The following is a 26,730-nucleotide window of genomic DNA, read 5'->3' as shown; positions in this document are numbered from 1 at the left end:
TAAATTCATCTTCTATTCCTGTTGAATGACATTTTTTACAGTCTTTGTGGTTCTCTTGTTCTTGAACCCACTTTAATCTCCTTCCCTTCCTATGAACTGATTTTCCTTTCCTATATTCTAGGAGCACCCTTTTTTTTTCTTTTCTTTTTTTTTTTTCCAGAGGGTCTAAGATAAAAAAAATCAACAGGATGTAAATCCTGTCAAGAGAGTGGATTGAGATCCCTTGGTGATATTCTGCATCTATTCTGTTGCTGGAGCATCTGATAAAGGTCCTGTTTGAGACTTGTTGTAGTCAACAGGCTTCTGTGATAACAATAAAGAGAAATGATAATTTAGTTCTTGGCAGTATTTTCTAGTATTCTTCAGAGACTAAGCCAGGAGATCACCAGACCAGACAGTCACAGCTCAGTTTCAAAATGGCCGTACCAAAATGCTTCTTATTTGGAATTAAGAAAATACTGAACTCCTTTGTGTTTATTTTTCTGCGCTTAAACTTATGTTAAAATGTAGGAAGCTTCAGTAGCACTGCAGGCCAGACTTTCAATCCAACTGCTGCTAGCAATGTTTCAGTTTTTAGAGTTGACATTTTACTTCAAGACTGTCTTCCTTGACTTCATGTTACACATAGATAAGCCAGTGCAGAAGGATAAAGCAATGGACAACACTGCTATAGCACGAATTTGAAGATTTTTTAAACTGCTTTATGTAGATTAAACTCCACCACAAATGGGAAGCAGCTGCCACATTGGAAGCACTGAACAGCATTTAGTTTGATCTGTTTAAAATCTACCTGTTTTAAAGTCTAATAAAAAAGCACGTCACTTGTATTCAGTCACTGAAACAAAGGATTCAGAGAGGTTCCTGTTTTCCTTTTTTTTTTTTTTGACAAACAGCCCTACTGAATTCTAAAGCTGTTGAGAAATACCGAATTGAAAACAAGTGATTCTAAACTGGACAGCCAAACAAACTAGAGATCAACCAACCAGCAATGTGACTTTATATTAATAATTGCAAATAGAATTTTCTTCCAAATGCCCATCTAAAATATAGAGTTTGTTTGCTCCTGTCAGTAATACAGCCCATGAACATTACTAGCAAGAAATTCTCTGGTCACTTGTGTTTGAGCCAAACCCTGTATTACTGCAAAGGGATGAAATTTCAGTAAAGTGAAAGCACTGTGCCAGTGCTCGGTTTAGTCAGCTCTGTGCTGTCATACGCCCATACGTAATAGTCACATGGAAAAAATTATTTCATGGTCTAACTATAAATATAATGTACTCTGTGAAGACCCTCACAGCCCCATTTTTTTCTGCACTGACATTGATTCTACAACAATTGCTATGCTGATTGTACAACTTGTACTACTTTATTTTCTCTCAGCACTGAGAGTTTCTTGCCTGAAATCAGTGGGTATTTCACGTAGGTAGAATAAAAGCCAGTTTAAAGGGACATTTTTAAGCCCACACAGAAAGCCACTTGCAGACATCTCAGAAGCAGCCCACTCCTTGTACAACACACAGAGGCTGGCAGCCACCTGCTCCCAGACTGCTGAGAACATCCTGGTGTGGAGAACCAGCTGGCCAACAGAACAGCCTCTGCTTTTCCTATGTCTGAGGCTGCAATGCACTATTTCCTTCTGTCTTGAGCTTCATATGTCACTATTTTAATAGCATTCTGACATTAAACTGGCAAGCATGTAGATTAGCATACACTTTTATACAAATCTAGTTAACGAAAAAAAAAAAATTACCTAAATGGACTGTGCTAGTTTGTAGTGGCTACAATGCCCATCAGATTTGTTTCACTGGACCTCAGTTATTATATGCAATACATATGAATCCACTACAGTACCCTTACACTGCTTTGCTTTTGATTTACAATTAAAGCAGACAAGAGTGTTTACTAAAAGTAACTTTGAGACTCTAACTTGGCTATAAGCACTTTCTCCAGTATTCTACTTATAACTCGTTGCTTGTGTGATGAAATTGATATAGGAAGCAATTCAGTAAACATGCAACCTGATCTTTGATCATGGAGAAAACAAGAAGAAATTAAGCTTGTAAATGAACATGTTGCTTTAAATGTATATATATAAAAGGTATATAATATGTAAGTATCACTGTCTAAATTGTTGCAGACTGTTTCACTAATTCAGGAATCCTGTGTTTTAAGAACTGCACATAAGTGAATGTCCAAGTTTACCATTCTAATTTCTTAAATAAGGATGTCTTGTTACATCAGTCAAAATTAAATTGAAGAATCACCATTTTAATTTTCTCATTAATACAGAACGTTAATGTAAGATATTCTCTACACTTTGACCATTTTGTTCTCAACTTTACAATTTTCTGGGTCACTTCTGGAGGACACTGATTATCATCTATTCACAAGGTAAGTAGCTTGGACCATCCAAATTAAATGGATTAACTGCAGAGAAAAACAGCCTACCTAATAGTTCAGAATTGGATATGTCCTTGCAAAACAGCATTATGTATATGCTCCCCTAAAAAAAAAAGTACAAAGAAAAAAAAGATACACTGAAATAGGACATGAAAATCAGTATAGGAAGATAAATGAATAGCAGCATATTAAGAAAGCATGAGAGACAGTTATTCACAGAATTCCCATCTGCAAACTGCTCCAGTAAATGCTCTGTTAATTCATTCCTGGAAGCCCTTGCTAGATGACACTACTGACTACACATTGCATGAACATTACATGATCCTGCTGGAATACAGCCCCAGCAATAGGATCTTTATTTTAAAAAAGCCACTACTATTAGGAAATAGAAAGAGAAAATGAGAAAGAAATGAAGAGGAAACAGACAATTGTAAAAAAACAAATTTTTTTTTAAAGGCATTCAGATACTACTTGTCTTTTACTTCTGTGTTTGAAGATAATGGATCACCTCTGAAAGTTGAATATAATAGATCTCTAAAATAAAACAATGAAAGTGTGTAGTAAACTTTAAATATAGAACTTAATCAAACAGTAATATTTCCTGTATGTTGTAGTAAATGTTATTTATCCTTGAGCTTATATATTTCAATTTAAGGATACAGATTGCATAGAGATAAGAAAACTGAGCTCTGTAAAAAACAAACAAAACACACAAAAAAATTAACTATGGTCTATATTCAGCATTTGGTGCATCTTGCTTAAATTACTGAAACTGTCTCTACAGAAGTATTAAAATATAACTACAGTTATTATTATTAGCATCATGAGGCATATTAAATATGAAGAACAAGGCTTCCCTTGCAATATTTCCAGACCAGCTCTGAAGCACTAAAAAAGTTACAGAATTCAAATAAAACCTGAAAATTTGTAAGACACATTGAATCAGTAAGTTCCAACCATCTTCTAGAGAGATTGTGAACTGTATTTCTCCATCTAATAAAGTCTCTAATATTCCCTCACTTTTTTGTTAGCATAATCTTTCCTTTTACTTTAATATATAATTTTACATTAATTATGTAAATTGGGAATTGGACTAGATTGTTTTCAGAGGTCCCTTCCTACTCTAAGGATTCAATGATTCTATGACTCTGTATATATGGACTCAAACTGAACCATATGGTAAGATTCTAAATTGTCAAAAATTTATTCATTTAAAATACAAACAAGCAGTCACTGAAATGGAATCTCCTGCATGGCACTGCAAAGAGTCCCAATCAACCATACCTGCAGCTGGCCTCAAATATCTTTTTTTCAATTCCAGGTAGTGACTGCCACTGTACCCAGACCTCAGTTGCTGCAAATGTTCCCACAGTTCCATGTCCTCCCTGCATGATGGTGACTCCATATGGAGCAGCACGATATAGACTTGAAAGCCTCATGATGCACTGTGGTCTGATTTACCCAAAAAAGGGCAGAGATGAGTTATCAGTTTAGTGCAGGAAAGGGCAAAGGTTTTGGGTCCACCTGGTGTGCATGGACGCTCAGCTTGATACATCTGCAGGGTCTACAAACATACTTGAAAAAGCTTGAAAAACGGAACAGACCTCAATACCAACTCAAATGATTTAGTGCAGAAAGAATAAATGCACAGGACCATAGAATAAATTATCAAATTAATTTGGCAACTTAACTGCTTACCATCCCAGAAGACAACGTTTGCCAAAGGAATTCAGGGTCAGGTTTTCCCCAGCTCTCAGCTTCCCATCTTTTTCAAAATCTGCCTGAGAGTGGGACTGCTTGACAAAGAATAAAAGCCAACATTTCTGAATGAGCCCTTCCCTCGTGCTCATCAGTTATCTTTCTAAGTACAAAATTAGCTCCCTATAATTTTCTGAGATTTCACAGTCTCCCTATTATAGATCTATCTAGAGAGTGGAAGACTTTGTTCAGCTTTTTCACAGCACAGAAAAGAGAACTATCCCTGCAAACATGTCACAGTGTCATACAGCAGCACTTGTTGGGTGGGAAATGGGTGTGATACACATCTGCTCCAGCTCAGTAAGCACAGCACAGTGTTCCCATTTAAATCTTTCCTATAGGACTTTGCTAAATGTACTTATTAGCTACAGAATTGTCAATTCCTAATTTAGTAATGTGAGTTTTTATTAAAAATTGATTATTATAACAGTGATATTATATTATATTATAACCAGTTTCAAGTCAATCGTTTAAACGAAATTATTCAAAAACTTTACAGGGAGAACCAAAATAGTCCAATTACTAACTCTGCTGTGCATAGCTATAAGGAAAAGTAATGAAGAGCGGGTAAGATATACAATGAATTTACAATTACTGGTTTCATGATACTTTTAAATACTATTTTCTGAACACTTTAATTCTGCATGCATACAGTTGGCTACGAGAGAAATAGTCACACGTTTGAAAAGAGGCTTTTACTGAAGACAGCTTCAATTTTTCAAACATCATGTGTTTTTCTTGCCTAGCAGAATACCAGCTTGTGAAATTATATTTTCCCTTGGAAAAAAAGAGAAGGATGTAGAGATGTATCCAAGGAATTACAATTCCTCTTGGCTGACCTAAACAGAATTATTGGTGAGTATCTCTGAAAGGAGTTTTAATAAAAACAGCAGGGTTAGTTGACCGTAGCTATACAGACACGCTGTTTGCTCTTGTGGTTCAGTCTCCAAAAGGGAAAAAGGAACTTCAAATTAGTACTGTGCTAAATGAGATTTTGGACCTTTAGCAGATGGTAACAAAGAGTCATGAGCAATAGAGATTGTCAGCATCTGTAGAATAGCAGCTCTGGGAATTAAGAAGACAGTTCTGCAGTAACATCAACTTCTAAACCACAATTAAAGCATAGTTAGCATTTCAGAAATAAGAAACAGGCTCCTGGTAGGAGGCCCTGAGTTTTCATTTGTCTCTTGAACAGCTGGAAGTGCATTTTTAATTCTTACCAAATAACAGCAGTCAAATATGACTTTCTGGATCTACAAAGAAACATATATCAGTATTATCAAGTCATGCCTTTTCACAAAATTACTAATGTCAGGTTTGTGAGTTTTCATGTTCTCTTCAAGAAGTTGTGAGTTCAGAAACTGTTCAAGCTTTTTTGATGCAAAGTTTAGGCAAATAAGCAAGTAGAGTGACTAATCTTTCTTTTCTTGTTTCCTTTCAGGCAATCTGGACAGTCAGTCCATTTTGGGGGCCCACTCCTGTTCCAAAACCAGGAAAATTTCTAGACTCCTAGAGATTGAAAAGAACCATCTGTGAAATACTTTTTTAGGTCCTAAGTTCTCTTCATATAAAATTTAGTAGGCAATAAAACATAAAGGTAATTTGCCCCCTCCAGAAGAATGCAGTTGCTTTAGAAAAAGAGAATGAAAGAAAGAATGAGAAAGAACAGAATAAGGGAGAGACTGGGTAAAGAGGTGAGAAAGTGAAAGAAAAATGAAAAAGAAAAAAAAAAAAGTAAAGAAAATGAAGAAGAAAAACAAAAGAAAAAGGAAAAAGAAAAAGAAGAAATGAAAGAAAGAGACAAAGAGATGAGAGAGAGCAATGAAAAAAAAGGAAAGAAAGAAGAGAAAGGGAGTAAAGGAGAATGAATGAGAAGTCTACACTGACAAAATGCAGTTTTGGAGAATTTTCCTCTTAAGTTTAGAAAAAGGGAGAGGGAAGTTTGGAGAGCAGCATTATTATACTGATTCCTCTTTGGATTAATTTATAGAATTAGATGTGCAGATAAATTACATACATTTAACTGTAAGCAAAATCAACCTGGAGATTATAATAATCAGTAAACTGTACAGCCTCCAGAAGGCTCAGCTGTTCTTGTCTTTTAAAACACATCCTTACTCAATGCTCTGCTGTTTGCCTACAAACTGATATCTTCTTTGTGGCAGTAAACACACAAAGAGAAATTCAAACCAAGTATTTGACACTGCTCACTGGCTATGCATAGGGGTTTCTAAGAAAGAGGAAAAAATCCAGCTAGTCTAAAAGCAAAAGGATATTTCCTAAAGAATTATTTCCCTCCCCCAGTTTGTCATTCCATATATGGATTCTTGTTAAATGAGAAAGATAAAATAGAAAGCCACAGAAAAAAAATATAATGGACATATTTCCTTGTGGGCATTAATATAACCTACTTTAGCTACCTCATTCATGATCTGTCCCTGTTTCCATTAGAAGCCACAGAGGTCTGCAATTCTGCTTATAGTATGCCCATCTGGAGTTAAAACACTCAAGCATCACACAATCTATGTATTTCCAAGTGGCTAGATAGTACCACATGCAAGCATTTTCCTACTGAAGACCTAGATTCTACAAATTAAAATTATTCCTTAGCTTTCTGCATGTTTCTATCTAAACTATTGCACATTGCCCAATTCAGTGATCACAGCAACAGTCTCAGCTAAAATGATTCTTAGGAGAAGTGTGGGAACAAGATAGGAGGAGTCTGTTTTAGCTGAAATGAATGTTTTACACAAGCAAGATCTGAGAAAGGATCAGAATCTTTGGCTCAGCAACTTTCTAAGCTAAGTGTAATTTGAATTTTTGGAGATTGAAGGCAGGATTCTGAATAAAGTCTAATACCTGCTAATGCTGCACCAACTGCATCTAGAAAAGTTCAAATGTTGTTTCTTGGGGGTTGTTCAGATCATGTAGAGAAAGAGCCACAGAAACTTGGTTTAAGTTGCTTTGTAACAAGTCAAAGTTATTTTGAAGAGGAAGGCTCATTAACATTTGCTCTGTTTTAGGTTTTTTTTGTTTTGTTTTTGTTTTTTTTTTACAGACTGAATGTCAGTCCAGTCATAAAAGATTATTTTTTTCCTTCCTTTTCTACTTTGTGATGGCACTACACAGTTGGGTATCCTCATCTCTCTGATACATTCACCAATACAAAGAGAACTCATGCTTCTGTTCTTCCAAAACAGTCCAGAACAACATTACGTGCAATATTCCAATCAACAGCATGCTTCCACTTCTTAATGTAATGCAATACCAAAAGCACTGAACAGCAGTAAAACAAACACTTAGCAGCATTTATGGTTTAAACACATTTGAAACAAAGATAGTAAAATGTTTTACAAGAATAAACTAAGTTTTACAACTGGAATTTTACAGTACCCACTACAAAAATTTTCCAGTTACACATACTTCTATTTCAAGTTTCAGCTTGGTAAACTAAGGTGTATGCAGATGCTAGGAGTGTATCCAATGAAAACAATCAATTTGTTTAAATTCTGGTTTGTTTTTTTTTTTTTTTTCCACAGTTTAAGATGTGACATATGCACAGATCTCCAGTGAAGGTGCGGTGGTTTATTCACATTCTCCTATACATGAACAGAGTCCCATATCTTTATTCAATATGAGGCTGGCTGACTTCAGCAGACTAGCACATATTAGCAAACTGTAAAGGAATGCAGCAGCCTATCTCCTATAAAACCCACTTGGCTATTTAAGCCTACACTGCACTAGAAATAGACTTATATCTTACAAACACCATTAAATGTCAGAGCTTATCATTTATTCATTGCGTGTTATATTATTTTTCAAATGTGATTATATGTACAGCCTACCATATAAAGCTAGAGAAACACTCTCATAAATTATTCACTTCTGTATTGAGGAATTTATACAGTTTCAGAATCAATTTACAGACTATGCAGTGAAGGTCAAACTGCAAGGGTGGAGATTCAGAATTTGATTTGGGTTCTTCTCTTGTTTCAGTGACTGACCTACTGCTTGTTTTTCAATGCTGCCTTGCACTGGGAGTTGGCTGGCTCTGCTTTCTTTTCTCCTGTACAATTCTCATTTGATGTCCCCCACTTGCAAATGGTGAGATAAAGCCACCTCTTGTTTTACTTAAACTTCACATCTGAAACATTGTTTGCTCTGAGCTGCATAAAGACAAAGAGCCCCAGTATGCCTTTATATTCATCCATCCACTGCTCAGCAAAGTGCAGGCAAGTCTCCAGTCTGCAAACCTTCCTTCAAATGCTACCTTCTTTTGGCCAAGTAAGGGCCATAATCACTTTCAGTGCCTAGACACATAGGGATGGTTCAAGGCAAAAACATTACATTTGATGCAGGCAGACAATAAAGCCTTAGGATACAATCCTGTCTAATCAATCTGTTTTGAATCGTCGGTGAAAGACATGCTTCAGATTGCACAGTTTTGCACACAGAGGATGTGATCTGATCTTTTATGCCTCCTCCTCCTCCAGTTAAGTTAGGTTTTCACACCGACAGCAGAGCTATTGTGTGCATGACATTTAGTGCTGGAAATGGATGCTGTGTCTTGGCAATGAAAGGAAAATCTGAGCACAAGCAATGAAAAGATATCTTCACAGCGTTCCTTGGTCTCTTGTTAGTTATTCAGTGTAGGGCAGTTCAGCACAGAGGAAAAACACTGAGTGAATGTCAACGTTCTCAGCTCTCACAGGAAAGAAGAAAAGAAAAAAAGGGAGAGGAGAGGAGAGGAGAGGAGAGGAGAGGAGAGGAGAGGAGAGGAGAGGAGAGGAGAGGAGAGGAGAGGAGAGGAGAGGAGAGGAGAGGAGAGGAGAGAGCCAAAACTGATCTAAAACTGAATACGGACACTGAGTCTGCCAGGCCCCACATTTTCAGTGCATACCAATTAAAAACTTTCTGCCAGCAGAGGAAATCCCAGGACTCAACTAGAGTTTATTTGGGAAACATACAATTTCCATCCACGAGAGCAAGTTTGATGTCTGTCTTCAGGTCACATGGAAAAAAAAATTAACTACTTTGAGTGAATTGTATTTAGAGGAAAGCACAGTCTACAACCTAGAAAGCAGTGTCATCCCAACCAGAAATTCCTCAACTTTTTGTAGCCTCATTGAGAACAGTCTGTTGTTTATGTTTGACTGGATCCCAAGAAGTCAGCACTGGCTCTTTGTGTAGGTGCAGCTCTGAGGTGTTTATGTTCATCAGTAAGGCCTGCTTCTTGCCCCAGACTGTGGAATTTGGCTTTGGAAACTAAATGGTTTGCTTTTATTTTTATCATTTTGCCCATATAGGAACATGGACAAGTAACTAAGGTATTATGGGACAGCTGAATGTCAAATGCAAGAATAATTATCAATTTCTATATTTTCAGTTCTTCCGTGCTACAGGACATGGAATTTTATCCATGCTTTTGGGTTTCTCTTACACTGAAATATCTCAGTCCCTAAAAGTTGTGTGCCCTACAATCACAGAACTGCAGAAATTCCAATACCAGTAACAATGGGGTCAAAGGCATTGAATTGGTTAAGCATGCCTTTGTTATATAAGAGGGTAAAACACTCATGATTCTTTCTTTCTCTGTCCTAAAAAATAACTCCTAGCCAAGTTCTCAAAAAATTGAACACAGATTTGATTCTGGGAGTGTCAGCAAGACACACCAACAACAACCTGAGACAGTCCAGAGCAGCAGCCCTCTGTGTCTAGGATAGACTGGAAGACGAAAAAGAGTTCATCAGGGATTTAACCAATTGCCTGGTCGTATGTGGCTAAATTAAATCCTTTCTGACACCAGCATATGACCAACATATGATTTTTAATTATCAGTAAATTAAGATTTTGGTCCAAAATATATACTGTATGAAAGTGGCTCAGGTGCAAGCAGCCTTGCTTTTTTCATGAGCTGTTAACAAAAGGAGCGAACAAGGAAATTTAGGTTCAAAGATAGCAAGGCTAGAAGGGAAGATTATAGGTAATTTTCTCCTCTTTTTTCTCTCCTTAAAGTTCTTGTTTTACAAAATGTGACATCCCAGCTTACAGGACTAACCAGGATATTTTTTTCTAGATATATCAAATACGTGGAATAAAATAAATGATACTGATTGTGACAAAATCATCAAGTAATTCTTATTAGACTGAGCAGTTAATACATTTCCCACATGAATTGCTACTTTGCCAGTTTTTATAGCACTTACAGACCTCACCAGAAAAAAGAAAGCAAGCAAGAAAGAAAGCAAGAGGGAGGGAAGGAGGGAGGGAAGGAGGGAAAGGAAAGAAACCCACTACCTCTCTCCTTATCAGCATCCTCTCTAGAAAGAGAGCCCCTTCCCAGATGAAGAATCATGCACCAACCTCTCAGATGTAATTCCCCAACCACATCCGAAATGCTGTGTGTGTGCCCAGCCCCTTTTTGCAGCCTGTAACAGTGAGTGGACCAGAGACATCTCCTATTTCTGCCTGCTACTGACTCCATCAGCATCTGACGAGTGCATAGGAGTCTACAGCTCTTTTTCTTGAAATGGTTTCATAGATAACCATCTGGTGATGTACAGAATATAAATGAGCCATAGAGCAAAAGTCATTAAAATCTAACCTACGTTACTCATAAAAGTGTGTAATAAGTTGGATTTTAATCTAGATTTGCTACTTCTTTCAAGACAGAGGCCAAATAAAATTAAATAAATTGGCCAAAGCACAAAATGGTTCTTGCAGTCTTTCAACCCTTCACCATGTAATGAGGATGATACTCTTCTCAGTGAAAAATATTGTGTAATGATCATTTCTATATCAACTTTCATACAATTGGGTTGAAAGGTGCTGCCTAAAAGACCTGCCAAGCATTTATGCCCTATAATTTTCTTTATTTTTTTCATATCTATATCTTGAAAAATGGAGAATGTAAGCAGTCAACTAAGGTGACAGTTCTGCTCCTTCTGCAGTACCATACCTTTTAAACGTTAATTCCAGCATCTGTAATTTTTCATTACATTTTTACTAAACTGATTCTAGAAGTCACCAAACAGTGTATTTACTATACAATGCAATTTTAAAACATGCACAAAAATATTACTGCCCACAAATGTTTCTGTGGGAAAGTTAAGCTGTAGCAATGTAGTGTCGCTGCACTAGAGTGTGAGGCCCTTGGCAAGTTTTTATATTGGATGAGCAATAAAATAAGGTTATCTAGAAGAAGCAGCTGAGGATAGATAAAGTGAAATATTTAAACAAGCCAAAACCTAATCAAAGTTCTTGTTTCATTAAATATGTTTGTACGAGTACTAAAAAGCACAAAGAATACACATGAATGTAAACCCAGACAAATGCATTTACAAATCAGGTTCCAGGTCACCGAACAAAGGACGTTGCCATTGCACACAGCCAATGGCCTCTTAAGTGTAATGCATAAAATGTTAGCCTGATTTCCACTAGAGAGTTGATGTTATTTTGAAAGCCTCATCACATCACAGGACCTTACATCAATATTGACATGTCTGTGCAGTAACAACTACTTAATATGTAACAGATTTCAGACTTGATGAGTTTTCACCTCTAGAACTCTCCAAAAAGAGGGAAGGGATATTAATGGAAAGCCATTGTAAACTGCTCTTTCGGGCAGTGCACTTCTATTCACTTAGCTATCTGCCAAGTGCAGCATGAACAGACAACTGCAGTGAAGCTCCTAGAGATACCACAGAGAGGAGAGAGATCCATAAGAGAAAATGCCATCAGGTGATGCAAAGCATAAATGATAGGGCCAGCAGGGCTTAGTTTGCCTCCTTGCACCATCAGATGTAAACCAACTGCTTTATTAATGTTCTTCACACTATATCCAACCATAACACATTTAGGCAAGTACCACACATGATGGCTTTATGGTTTTCTGTTTTCAGTAAATTTCATATACTATTTAGATTGACATTCATACAATTAAAAAAGAACCAACATCAAGAAATCTCTTTCTCTCAGACATTTACATGAAATGTAAGCTTATTTACACTAACAGCATTTTCAGTACAATGTTAAATCTAAGAAAATAAAATTATTTTAAAAACCATATCTGCCCATTTCACAAACTGAATACAGATTTCACAAAGCTGAATAAATCTCCAATGACACACCACTCCTAGCTGTTCTGAAATCTGTCAGATAAATTCTCTTGGCTTGCTTTACCAGAGGAATTACTACATATATCCCAGATCAACAAGTCACGGTGTAATTTATGATGGGCTATCAAGGAACTGATAGAAAGCATTGTATGCTCAGGACTAGACTAAATTTAGAGAGGAGAGGTATGAACATCACACTCTCATTCCTAAACTGGAGTTACTAGTGCCCTTACGAGTGCCTAACTGCTGGGAAAATAATGAGGCTTTTTCCTGGAAGGAATAAATCAAGAAACATTTAGATTTGAGCTCATTCTCAGGCAGATTCCTGGATCTCCAAACAGCTGACTTGTTCCATTGTGTCTTGAAAAGCTTGACTGAAGTCCCTGGCCCCAGAGATCCCACAAGGCTGCCTCCCTGGACTCACTCCTCAGTGAGCATTCATCCCCTGACCTGCCTGGGGTGGCCTGGCAGTGCACCAGGCAGCAGGTGTGAAGTCACCCCTGAGCCAATCTGCCTCTCTTGTTTGCCAAACTTGCAAGCAAAATGGACGTATTGCTGCAGTAAGCCTCAATTCCTGTGCATCAAGAAGTTCTCTGCCCGAAAGTCCTGCCAGCAAACATGCAGGCAGTGATCCTGCCAGATGGCAGAAAGCCACTTTGAAGGAGCAAGGTGTCCAGACAAAAGAGGTGCAACTTTTACTCTCAGAGAGAGCAGTAGACTTTCTGAAGGGAGACAAACTCTCCATGCATCAGGAAATACCCAAGAATACTGTCCACTGCTCCAGAGACAAGAAGGCTATATGTTGTTTTTCAAGCCAGTCTGGCCCAAGAATTGCTTATCACAATACATTTTCCCAGCATGAAGGGCATTTTTAATTGCTTTTTTGCTTTAAGCACTAGAAAAGGCACGGCTGGAAAGAGATATCTGTACACAGATAATGGTAAGATTAGGAAGCAAAGGGAAAATACTCAAAGATAAATCTTGCCTCTGTATATTAAAATATACATAGAAAAGAAATGTGGTACAAATATGTTCCTGATTATTTTTTCTAGGGCACTCACAAAAGCTGTTTTATTTGGCAGTGAGTTTAACAGTCACTCGTGTTGTTCAACTCTACCCTCAGATAACAATTCTGAATTAATTAGCTATAACATTTTATCTGTCTGCTTCATGGTGCTTCTGCAGGAAATATGACCAAAGGTATATGCACCTCCCATATTTGAACACTGTAAAAACATTGGAACAGAAACAGGAAACTCTACTCCTTTTAGTTCTGCACAGCCTAATGCATCTCTGAAAATAAGAGCACTGAACAGAACCTTCCTGTCATTTTATCTTTTGCTTCCATTGCAAAGATTGAGAGCCTTTTAGGGAGCAAATCAATGAGAAGAATCCCAGCTGCAGAACATGCACCAGCTCTGCAGCAGACAAAGGCTGCAGTCTGTTCAACACCACTAAGTCTCTGTAAGTTCTGTTTAGGAAAAGTCACACAAGCATCTCAGGAGAGATGCATTGATTACTCGAGCTGTGCCTACCTTCCATCAGTAGCTTTATGGTTGGGTTTTTTTTTTTTGTTTTGTTTTTTCATTTTGCATCATTCTTAGTTCTGAAATGAGCTAAGGCTTATGTTCAAAATCCAGGGACTTCTGTGAAAGGTTTGAACCAGATCTCTACATAAATCTTGCAAATCCAAATGTGATTTTTCTTCTATGACTTCCATATTTTATTATTATTTTTTCTCTGTTGAAGTAGCTCACATTTCCTGTAACCACTCTAAGCAATAATGCAGGATTTCCCTTATAGGTTCAAATATTTCACTTGACCAGCTCCTTCAGAAAATGGATCGCCTGTACTGGAAATCTTTCACTCCTGCAGCCTTTGTTTTCTCAGCAACTCAGAAGGTATGTTTCATTATGAAGCACGAAGGGCCCTACCAACTCCTCTGAGTGATTTAAGATTGTGAAAGTGTTTTCTGTTATCTAAGAGCCAAAAGAAAGACCATACAACTGTGGGATCTAAATTAGGCCAAAAGAAGCTTAATAAATCAGACTCCTCTGGAGAACTTCTGACTCTCCAGGGGCCTTGACAACAGACAGCAAGAAGATAAAGATCACAAAATAGAATAAGATTATTCTTGTAAATCCTATTCTAAAATGCCCTACATAAAAACTACTTACTGTAATCTCAACATAAAGAATTCACTACTTTTAAAGATTCTTTTCAGAAAGGAAACATTAAAAAACATTTTGTATATTAAGAAATATTGGGTTTTTCATTTTTTTCTCTTAGAGTACTAATTTATGCTCTTTTATATTGAATCTTTTTTTTTTTTCCTTTTTTTCTTTTTTCTTTTTCAAATTGCAGACAAACATACAGTATCTGCATAATGGAAACAAAGCACAATTAAAATCACACAGCCGTATTCTGCATGTGCTTTGTAAAATTGTAGTTTAGCCTTACCATTTCCAGCAGTGCATTGCAGAGTCATGGAACAAGAAACTATGTCCTCACCATAGAGGTGAAATTGATTCTCACATATTTGAGAGAAAGCCAAGATTCATCCTCAAAAAAACTAACCCTGTTTAAAGTCAGTGTGTTTAGTATTTTTTTCTTCTACTAATACTGAGTCAGCTTTCAGTGAGCAGTCATGTTGCTTAGGTTGAGGAATAGAATGAGTGGAGAGGAATACCTCCATACCCAGAGAGTGGTGGTCAGTGGCTCAGTGTTTGGATGGAGATCAGTGACAAGTGGTGTTCCTCAGGGGTCTGTACTGGGGGCGGTTCTCTTTAATATCTATATCACTTACATCAACAGTGGGATCGAGTGCACCCTCTGCAAGTGGATGACACCAACCTGCAGTCGACACACTCAATGTACAGAATGCCAGCCACATAGATCTAAACAGGCTTGAGCAGTGGATCCAGGAGAACCTCACAAAGTTCAACAAATCCAAGTACACAGACTTGCAACTGTGTCAAAGCAACCCCCATTATCCTTACAAACTGGGGGATGAAAGGACAGAGCACAGCCCTGCTGACTTGCGGGTACTAGTGGATGGCAAGCTGGACGTGAGACAGCAATCTGCCCTTGCAGCCCAGAAAGCTAGTAGTATCCTGGGTTGCATCAAAAGAAGCATAGCCAGCAGGTCGAGGGAAGTGATCTTGCCCTTCTGTTTTGCGCTGGTGAGGCCTCACCTGGAGTACTGCACCAAGATGTAGAGTCCTCAATACAGGAGAGACATAGGCCTGTCGGAGCACATTCAGAGGAGGGCCATAAAAATGATCCAAAGCATGGAACAGCTCTCCTATGAGGACAGGCCGAAAGAGCTGGGGCAGTTCAGCCAGGGACACCTGATAGCAGCCTTTCAGTATCTAAAGGGGAGCTACAAGAAAGAAGGGGACAGACTCTTTAGTAGGCTCTGTTGTGGTTGGACAAGGGGAAATGGTCTCAAACTAAGAGAGGAAATTTAGATTGGATATAAAGAAGTTTTTTTTACAATAAGGGCACTGGAATAGGTTTCCCAGAGAGGTGGTAGATATGTCCTGGAGACATTCAAAGTCAGGCTGGGGCTCTGAGCAAATTGCTCTGAGCAATTTGATCAAGCTGTAGGTGTCCCTATTCATTGCAGGGGAGTTAGACGAGGCGACATTTTAGGATCCCTTCCAACTCAAACGATTCTATGATTCTATGATTTTTTATCTGGCAGTGGGTCCACAGACATGGTAATGCATGTTTCAGACACATTTCCCCTATGAGGAACTTGATCTGAGCACCCTCACATCTGCCAGTGCGAGGACCCAAGATACACTGGACATTCAGCAGGAACAGCGCTCAGATTTATAAGGGCATGTAACAACTGGACAAGGGAAAATGGTTTTTAAACTGAAAGAGGATAGAATTAGACTAGATAGTAGGAAGAAATTCTCTACTGTGAAGGTGGTGAGACACTGGAACAGGTTACCCAGCAAGATTGTGGATGCCCCCTTTCTGGAAGCATTCAATATCACAGTTCCTTCTGTGAAGTTAAATGATAAAGCCCCCAGGTGGCTGTTAAAAAGGACTAGGTAAAATATAGATGTATTTCCAACACTGACAAAAATCAAGATGGGAAGCCAATAAGGCAAATATACATGGAGAGAGGAATGAGCTAGTGGAGAGACTGCTAAGGACAGAGGTAGCAGGAAGTCTCTTCTCCCCAGCTGTTGCAGCTTCAGATAGAGAGTTTTATAAGGATATGTACAGGTTGGGTAAGGTAACACTCTAGATAACCTCATACTTTTTAACCAAAGGGTATCATTCAAAAAGCAGTTAGTTTGTAATGGTGCAGAAAGCAACCTACTCACAGCTTCACCAGCTGCTACTGTGTAAAACACTTCACCTTCACTACAATTAAGTCATTCAGAAAAAGAAAAAAAGAGTTGGTGTAATTTAAGATTTACCTCCAAAGCAAACAATTATACATTACTATAGAAATATTTGGTTATTTGCTGAAAACGTGAACATGCTTCCTTTGCCTTGAAGTGTATTTTTTCATAAATGTCAGAGTATTTATGTATCAGCAGGAAAATTGTCCTGTGAAAAGGCATATTTGTCATGACATGACCTTGCAAATGACACCTTGCATGACATCAGATTTTATTCCTGGCTGGCTGGCTGGCTGCTAGAAAGCTAACATTAAAACAGTGCTCTTTTTAAGATTATTCTTGAATAAAAAGGTGACTTTTATAATTGTAAGGCTATTGAGAAACAAACAGCCTGTTTAAAAAGAAGTTAAAATGTGGCACATGATTAATGACAGGTTGGTCAAGTGTCATCTAACAGCTTCTGATAATAACATTAAATCCTTTTCATTCTTTTTTTTAATGTCAAATTAAAATCATCCTACTACAAGCCCACGTACATCATGTGTGTTTTTACCTCTTCACTTCAGCATTCAGTTTTACTAAACTATTTAGTTTGTTTTTAGCATTTAAATACCACAGGAAGTTATTAGACCATAGAACGCACCTTAGTACATATGATCTACTAATTAAACACAGATTAATTATTTCTGCATTTATAGCCTTGACTAGTAACAACAAGCTGACCTTCATGTCTCTTCCATACTCAACACAAAGAACTGTCTGGGGTGCTTGTTTATTCCCTTAGAAGTGCTCTCTCTGAACAACCCCCCAAGCTTTGGCTCTCTCACAGCTCAGGGAAAGGTACTGGCTGCCCTCACAGCAACATTCTTGACTTCTCAATGCCTGGATTTGCAAATAACTCTGCATGTCCTACAAATACAGGAGCTTAGGCTGAATAGACCAAAGAAAGATGCCTCTCAGCTCATCACTTGGCTTTAGTTATTTCCTCAACTTCCAGCAGCATGAGCCAAAAGCTCCTTGACGTACAAGAAGCAAGCAGGGCTTAGTAAACACCAATAGCAGATTCCTCCAGCCAAAACACAAAATGCTCTTGAATACCATGAAAGAACCATATGTCACCTTTGTATACTAAGAGAATATTATGGGAATATAGTACAAAATTGCAAATAAACTGTATATTCACATCTCAGCTAAACACACACATTTTCTATGTGTTAATGTACGAGCTGAGCTAAAAAGCATTTGAGTTGGTACAGTCTACTGTTCCTTTTGTGCTTCAGGAGTATTAAAAGTAGAAGAACTAACAGTTTAAGGTGGGAACAGAAGAGGGAGGCACCGCACCCCAGTAACCCACACGAGGATCAGTACTCAGCTCTTCTCCAGGCTGGGCCCTCCATCTCGCTTTCTTCTGCACAAAAGCTGGATGCTTTACACTGTGGTTCTGGTGCCAAGTCCTGCTCATCAGTTCAATCACCCACTTTCCTTCTTCTTCAGAATTTACCATAACCTAGGGACTGCCCTAGCCCTGGCCCTAGCACAGCAGCCCAGTCTCTGTGTACCTCCTGAGCTCCTCCCCATGAGAACCGCCCCATGGTCACCACAGTTACACAAATAAAGGCATTTCCAGTTTAGCAAACTTCATTATTTTTAAGTCTTGTCAAGTGCTTCTTCCTCCTGACGTAACTAATAGAAAATTCCAGGAAATCATTCATAAAACTGAGGAAAATATGAGTGGATGTTTGGTCTGGCTGGAGGCGCAAACAGAGCAACCAGGCAGGACGATCCTGGAAGACACACCGGGATGCTGCTCCAAGCTTTCAGAACTCTATTTTGTCATAGATTTTAATTCAGGATATGCGATTTTCCTGTCACCTAAGTCATGGCATTTTGCCCATATCTGGCTTGGTGGGAGGACGATGAGACGAATGCCCGTGCTACAGCCTAGACCTCCTGCCTGCTAACGCCACTGCCAGCCCACAGGGCCCAGCACAGGAATGCGTGGCTGTTGGAACACCGCACTGCTTCTCAGGTTGAAGAGCAGAGAATAAAAGGAGAATAAAGCAGAAGGTCAGTGCTAAGGTCTACTCTTATCTCCCAGGCTGTGCCATGTTTATTTGCTCCGCAAAATTTTCATAGCAAAAGTTTTCTGCTACTCTGTGTCCGTAAAACCTCTTGGCTAAGGCTCACCACATAGCAGTACCAGGAATACCAATACAGCATTACTCATCCTCGTCATTTCTAGCAATACCACTACCAGAGAAGTGTTTATTTCACACATGTAAAATAGATTTCCAAAACAAATGATTTAAACACATATTATTATTCTTATTTTAATACTGTGCTGATTAAGGAAAAAAAAAAAAAAAAAGCCCTTTAAATAATAATGCAGTAAAACCATACTATTATGCTTTTAGAATTCTATATTGAAAGCTATCAGAAATAAGTGCTAGAAATATTCACGTACCTACCAGCATTCTTGTCATTGGGCACATAGTTTGTGTTGTCTGGAGACTAATCCTGCTTATTGTTTTCCTGCCCACTTTCTCTCATGAGCCTGCACTGCTTCCCCATGTTCTTTCCTACTCCAGATAATAACAGTTTCCTTTCAGCTTCCTCCTCTTTCTACCTTTACGACCACTTCGAGGATCGTGCCTTTACCCTCTGGCTCACCTTCACACTGCCAGTGTTGTTTGTGCGATTGCTCCGAGGAGAATTCCCTTTGCTGCAGCTTCCTGTTGCTATGTGACCTCTGTGCTGGTGTTCTGCTCCACTGTGCTGTGCGCGCCACACCATGCCAGGTCATACTGTGCCATTCTATGCTGTGCCAAGCCGTGCCGAGCCATGCCGTGTTGCTTGGCCCTGCATACCTGCTCAGCCCTGTGCACCCCGCTCTTCTCCTGCACTCTCCAGGGCTCAGCTTTGTCCCCAGCACTTTGGGAAGCTGAGTCACTGAGAGTGGACTGCATAATTCCAAGGTGTGATGCAGTTCATATGAAAACCAAAGCTGTGCTTGTAAAGAATGGAAGACACCACAGGAATAAAGCCACCTCCCAGTCTGAAAGCAAAGCTCTTTTAAGGCTGTTTTTTGCATAACTGCTTGTAATGCTTTGTATAGTAAATTTAAGTAAGAATAAATGCTATTATGTGAAACTATAACACCCTCCATGTCACACAAGCTTTGAATTACGTGCTGAAAGTTCCAATTGCAACCACTTGAGCAACAGGAGGGTAACTACAAAGTGGCTGGCAGCAGCAAGAGGCCTGGTTTGGTTGCTGGGAGTGAAGTCACGTTGGCAGAGGGCTGCCAGAGTTCCCCAGCTTGGCTGCAAGGCACAGCAAGGCAGAGCTCAGCTCACAGCTCAGCTTCTGCTGCAGGTTTATCCTAGGTTCTGACGGGTGCCTCAGCAGCACTGCGCTCCCTGCAGGGACAGCCGGTGGGCACATGGTGATGGTATCACTGCTGCCTGTTTCCGTAGGAACCTCATGCAGCAGTGAGGGTAAAAACACGTGGTGAGAGAAAAGTGCATTCAAATAATGCAGCTTCACACACCCACACTCAAAAAAGGAAAATATTTATAAACAATTCTGCCTTTATTTATAAAGTTTCCATGGTTCTGCTTCGGCAAATTCCATTGTGCTTTCCCTGAGACAGTTCTTACACTGCACTTATTCTCTGCCTTTAATTTCTCAGAAAGGAAACACAATTTCATTCAGAGGCTCATCAAGGAAGATCTAATACATTTTAAGGCTGGATATTAGAAGGGACAAAACAGTGACACAGAAGGCCCCATGTCTATGCCACAACATCTTGAGGCACTGCTGTATCAGGTAACACTACCTCCTCCAGTTTGGCTGTGGGCTTTGAGGCTACTGCATGGAAGAGAGGTAGAACTGGTCAATCAGTTTCCCTGAACATCAAAGGAAGAGGAGCGTTGCATCCCACAAGAACTAGTCTGGTCCTGTGCAGACTTATTCTTGTATATAGCACGCATTTAATGTGTAGGGCAGTGTTTCTATCTGCTCTTTGAACATCATTTCTACTGATTTGCATTGCTGTTATGTAGGAAACGGTGTCAAGCTGCAGGACATTCCCTGCAGATTAATAGTGGAATAGGAGCAAATGCTAGTTTATAAGTAAGATGAAGGATATTAACTCAAAACAGTCAGTAAATTCTTAGGAAGTGTCCTGATCTCTGTTGTTTATTGCTATTAAAAATGTGGAAAAAAATCCCATGCATTTTTTCTCTATGACATAGCCACCACTGGTATACCAAATATATATTAGCAAGTCCTTTGGCTCTCCCTCAGCACTGTAGTCATCATAATTTGTTATTTTGAGGAAAAGATGTACAGATGTGCTGGGAGGACTGGGGGAAGGAAATCATTAGTTCTTGAAAGCTGCACTCAGAGACTGAGGTTCAGTTTTTTCATTTTCTGAAAAGTCTTCGCATCCCCTAGCTTCAGTTTTTAATTTTTATTGTCATTTCAAACTTTAGACACCAGTTCTCTGAGCCATTTACTTCATCCTTTCCCTTGGAAAACTCCTATTTCTTTTATCTCTAAAGATTCACCAGAATACAGCTATATGGTATTTGTGTGACATACAAATGTGCACAGGAGGAAATGAGAGCGGAAATACATCAGTCTTTGAAAAATACGTTTACTGGACTCATAACCAGGAAGCAGCTATGAATGTATGTGGTAATGGACAAAACTAAACGTTTGCTATTAAAGGGATTTAAAAAGGGGAAGAGCATATGAGGCAGGTAATTACATCTGCTTATTACTTACAGCTTTTACTGAGATCTTTGCCTTACAAATGCTTGTCCCCTGTGCATTTCACCTCGGTATACATTCCTCCTATCAATAACCTTTATGGACACTTTATTGACACACTTTTAAGAGCGTCTCAGAAAAGGCTTTGGCTTGTGTGAGGGCTACTAAGATTTCAGTACTTTATATCCTTGTTCCTCACAAGACATCACTACACAAACTGTTCCAAAGAATGCTTACAGGACCACTCTGATGCTCATAAATCTAAAGAATACTGTTGGAAAAATTAACCTATGAAGACTCTAAGCAATACAAATTAATTAAACATGGTAGAAGAATGTTTTAACAAATGCGTTCCGACCAACAGCCCATCTATACTTTAAAGATAGAACAGCCCAGGTTGGAAGGGACCTCAAGGGTCATGAATCTCCAGATTCAGTTCAAAGATAATGCTATCATATTTCCATCAGAGTCAGCAGTAGATGCAATCATCTTCAAATACAATCCTTTGCCTTGTGGCAGACTCTTGAAAAGGAGATGAAGGCATAACCAATGCCTGACATGACCAAGAGGACGATGAGGCTGCATAGTCCAGCCTCAATTTAGGTAACAGTGATGCACACTGGAAAATATTTTCTCTTTAAAAACTTTGTAGCAACATTTTTAGATTCAAAACAAATGATAGAACTATTTTAATAGATCAACTTTAGTTACAGCGCCAGGGAGAACTGATGAATTTAACAGACATGATACTGTCATTTAGAGAGGGGCCCAAATCGCAATATATGACACACTTTCTGTCTTTTTCTTTAATCCCCTTTTCTACTCTCTCAGCACTGCTCACAAAAGTTAAGTAATTTACTGACAATGAAATTTGATTTTCTACATAGCATTTCCTGGACATTCCTAAGGGTTTAGTAAATCAGAAGTTAAAAATTGATATATCCCTCTGTCGAGGCCTTGCATAAGACAAGACCACCTTTGCTGCACAGTTCCTCATGATTTCTTTTAATAATTGCTAGCCTATGTGAAGAAGCTCCCGTAAGCTGGAAAGTGATGCCCATCAGCCCTGCCACCGCCCTTAATATCCACATAATTCTCTTTATCTCCTTTGCAGAAGGCCACTGTTTTTGCCATGCCATGCCACACTGATAAGGCAGGCCAAGTAATACACCAGCCTGAAGCAGCAGTTGACTTTCCTCTTCAAATCTACATTCTCTGGGTTTTTTTTTTTGCACAAGAGATCCTTTCTGCCATTATTACTCCATTTATGAGCTTCTCAAGGAAGGCTAGGAAAGCACTGGGAGTTAACAGATACCCTATCTACTGTGAGTTTTCACTCATATTAGTTGCCTGGTCTGTTCATTAAGATCACTGACCTCATAACATCTGAAAAGTTTCTGGGAGTCAACACTACCTAACTCTAGTAATTCCAGAAAAAGGCTTTATGAACTCCCAAATGAAATGCTTTGCTAAAGCAGACCAAACAGCTTCCAAGTCCTGTCAGCTCCAGACATGGAGCAACTGCCTATTTTGCAGATAGGCTTCTCTGTACTGTGAATCTTTTGAGAAGGACTTGATCTCACTGAGCAGCCATCTTATTGTGACTTGTGCAGCTTAACAACTCACCTTTCTTAGGTACTATCTGCAGAATCGACTTCCCTCATTCTTTATTTAAGAATTGTTTTTCTTTCTGTGCATTACATAATACACGTGACTTTCTGAACAGCTCCTCCTTCTATGCATCATCTTGCATTACAGAGCCATGCACTCTCTACACCTTGTTTTCCTGAGACTTCTGGCCAGTGCTCTTGACTTCCTCCAGTAAAATGCAATCCTCATCACTCTCATGAATGAGAATTTTGAATATTTTGAATGCTGGATAAATTTTGAATGTTTCGAATATCTTCCTGAAACCAACAAAGACAGCATTGATGATCTCAAGCCTGCCTGGCAATACTTCCTTCTTTGTCCTCATTATTTTGAATACCTCTCTCAGCTTGCATATCTAAAGATAATTCTGCAATTTTAAAGTTCCTGACAGATTGGTTTATTTTCACTTTAGCCATTTGCTCAAGTTTTCTGCAATGTTTTTAAGGGTTTCCCTGCTCATTATGTGTATGACTATTTAGTATCCCACTGCATTTTCACAGGCCAGGATATCTTCTAATATCAATACACAAATATTTCTTGGAAACTGCTCTTCAGACCCTTGCCTCATAACAATTTCCTGAACCATGCAGACAACAGGAGAGGATTTCGTATATGTTAAGTACACGATGGACACAGAATAGCCATCCCCTGAGATGCCCTAGTACCTTTTCAAGATCTTTAAAAAGGGAATCTGCATTTGGCAGTCACCTGGGTTCAGGAGAACACACTGCTTATCAAATCCAAATTCCATTAATTTATAGAAAAATTAATAATAGAAAAGCAAAACTCATAGGCATTAGACAAGAAAGAAATATATATTTTTTTTCTCTATATAATATTACTCCGTAAAAACCTTGCAGAAGCATCTAGTTCAGAACATACATGAGTTTAATGAGAAGTATAACAAAAAAATCTAATCTTAACTTACACACTTTATCATTAAATAAACATGGTGTGAATTAGATGAGCACTGGGCAGGCAGACAAGTGCAGAATTGTATGGCTAACCAAATGCATTATTTATCAGCTAGTAGAGCTTCTGTAATACAATCCTGTACATTGACTTATTTATGAGGTGCAGGAAGAAAGAAACTGAACTAGTGTATGAACAAAATACGGTTTTATATTCTGCTAATATGCAAACTAAAAATAAAAATAACAGATATGAGCCAAAGCGAGGCCATAATGTTCTATCCACACTTTAAGAAATATTAACGCAAATATGTCAAAACAAATGAAGGCAGGCACTTATAATAACCGAGAAAGATGACACCAAGCTTCTGGTTTCTCAAGCCACCAAAGAGCTTGTGCATTACAGGCAGCAGGACTGAGAGCTTCCCTTTATGTGAAACTCATCCTCCTCCTAAGCACTGATGGCAAACCATTCCCATCACTGCCAAGCTTGGCACACATACAGATTTGGGTTGGCATCGCTAAGACTAAACTACAATAATCCTTTAAATTAAAATTTGTCACACGACACCAGGAAGGTGACTCAGAATGCAAAATCCTTTCTCCACACTTCTCTGTCCTCTTGGCCCTGCTGGCAGTGCCAGTGGTGATGCCCATCAGTGCCTATTCTTACTGTAGTCTCTCTAACATCAACCTTTTTTCAGAATCACAGGAGGCGATGGAGACAAACTAGGATTGAAAAATATCCTCTCACTTCTTTAAATCAGAGTCAGAGTGCTGGTACAGTATCAGTAACTCCTGGAGAACAGCTCTCTGGCACCCCAGTGTCTGGAGTTGAATTTCTAATCCCGTAATTGAAGTACCTAAGATTGCCTTGCACAGTTCACTGACACGCAGAGCAATACCCAAAGGCTACACTTTTCTCCCACTTTAACTAAGAAATGGAAATTAGTTCTTATTACTGACACTGCCTTCATAAGACTCTGGATCTTGTGGTTCTTCATATGAACTACAGGAATCTTTTCGTGTCTTTATAAGCCATTGCACATCCAGTTACTGATATTTTAATTTGGGGCAACTGTTTAGGATAGCATTCCAGTTTGCTTAACTTTAGGCAGAATTAATTTTTAAACCAACAGCGCCAACAAAGAAATTCAAAGTGTCACTGATGAGCATACAGCTAAATAATTTTCTCGATTACTTGTTTCATACACTGAACTATAGTAATTTTGACTTTCATTTTCTTGCATTTTTTAGTTTTCAAGTTAGCAGCCTTCTTGCATTTTCTTAATCTCACTCTTTCCAGAAGTGATGATTGAAGTTTTGCATGAGTAAGCTGAAATTTAAAAACTGAAGATCAGAGACGTGTTAAAATAAGAAAACTTTTTGGATGAGGGGAGAGAAGAGAATAGAAGGTATTTTATCAGTTGTAAGGAGTGAGGGCATGTAACATAAATGGTTTCCTAAATGTTCAGACACTGAGGAAAACTGAGTGCAAAGAAGCTACTGAGGCTCTCTGCTGTAACGTGGCCTGAAAAGAACAGTCTTTATGACTTGCTCTGTTTTGGCAAACTTCCCATATAACCAGCAAAACAACTGCCTAGCAACCCAGTCTTTCCCACAACATTTCCTCACACACATTGTACACCCAAAAAAAGTAAAGCACCTAATATTCTCTCTGGATAATCCCCTTATTTTAGAACTATATTTAGTTCTTTGTACACATTTGAGCTCTAGCTAACAGGGCAATTGCTGTCGTGACAGACACTGCAGGCAAAGTCAAACTAGTCCTATCTGTGCCGCAAGCTGTGTAGTAACTGTGCACCCAGAGCAGGTTATCTGTGCATCAGACAGACAGCAAGCTTGCTGCTTCCCTCCACCGTGTTTCCCCTAACAAAGGCAGGAAGCCATGACTGCTAGCAAAAAATGTACAAATATCCTTTCTATTGAAAAATCTGTTTTGTGAACAGAAAGGGAGGTCTCCAGCTTGCACTTCACAAGGCTGGGGAAGTCCATGTGAAGACATAAATAGTTCAGTAATTTAAAATACATGCTGGTTTGAACATGTGAAACAATTTTTTTTTCCATTTAGTGCCTTTAAGAAACACTTACAGTCATACAGTAGATATACTAGTGGTTATATTTTCTTATGTGACAACTCAGCTGCAACAGCATCTTGCAACTGAATATTTAAGCTGTTTTCCCTCGCAGTTTCAGCAAGAGATGCCTTTAACCTTCTACAGCTGATCCTGAGCAACATACAGATAGGACTGCTGAAAACCCCAATCTGTCCCTATGTTACGTGGAAGCACAGGTCTTCTCGTCCCTCCAAAAGACATCACGGTCTGAGAAACACTGTAGATAAGCTGCAACTGGCATAAATAAGACAGCACTCTTAATCATACATAAAGAAATTAAGGCAGCAACTTACTTGCCGTCTTCATAACTTCCTCAGGAACACTCTTTTCAAATGAGTTCAACAGGAAATTGTGGTAATTAGGGGTAAGCTGCGTGCCTGCAGCTTAAACCACCAGCTGCAAAGTGCAAAGACAGCCAGCACTGGATTGGTGAGCTACAAGCAACTGCCACCTCCCCTCCTTGCGCTTTACATTTAAATCTTAAGCAGCATGTGGAGAGAAGATCTTTTAACAAAGATCTACATGAAATATGCCTGTGAGAAGGCTTGATTGCTCCTAATAATAACTCTATGCTTGGAACAGTAATACCTCTATGAAATACTCTGAAACCTAAAAA

General features: G+C 38.8%; 1 protein-coding gene across 6 annotated transcripts in view; it reads right to left on the bottom strand.

Annotated features, from left to right (window-relative positions):
- Positions 1-26,506, bottom strand: part of CEP85L (centrosomal protein 85L) — a 139,708-nt gene extending 113,202 nt beyond the window's left edge. For 2 of the 6 annotated variants that reach the window (XM_031611262.2, XM_090135848.1), the window contains exon 1: positions 19,104-23,730. In XM_031611262.2, coding sequence (XP_031467122.1) covers positions 19,104-19,131 — 28 coding nt within the window. In that variant the 5' untranslated portion in view covers positions 19,132-23,730. Of the gene's footprint in view, positions 1-19,103; positions 23,734-26,407 lie in introns of those variants that run through there. The other 4 variants (XM_090135844.1, XM_090135845.1, XM_090135843.1 and 1 more) reach the window with 4 other exon arrangements.
- Positions 26,507-26,730: the final 224 nt, after the last annotated feature.

Source organism: Phasianus colchicus, chromosome 2 (assembly GCF_987193195.1).
Source record: "Phasianus colchicus chromosome 2, bPhaCol1.hap1.1, whole genome shotgun sequence".
Taxonomy (NCBI): Eukaryota; Metazoa; Chordata; class Aves; order Galliformes; family Phasianidae; genus Phasianus; species Phasianus colchicus.
This window is presented reverse-complemented; position numbering and strand designations above follow the sequence as displayed.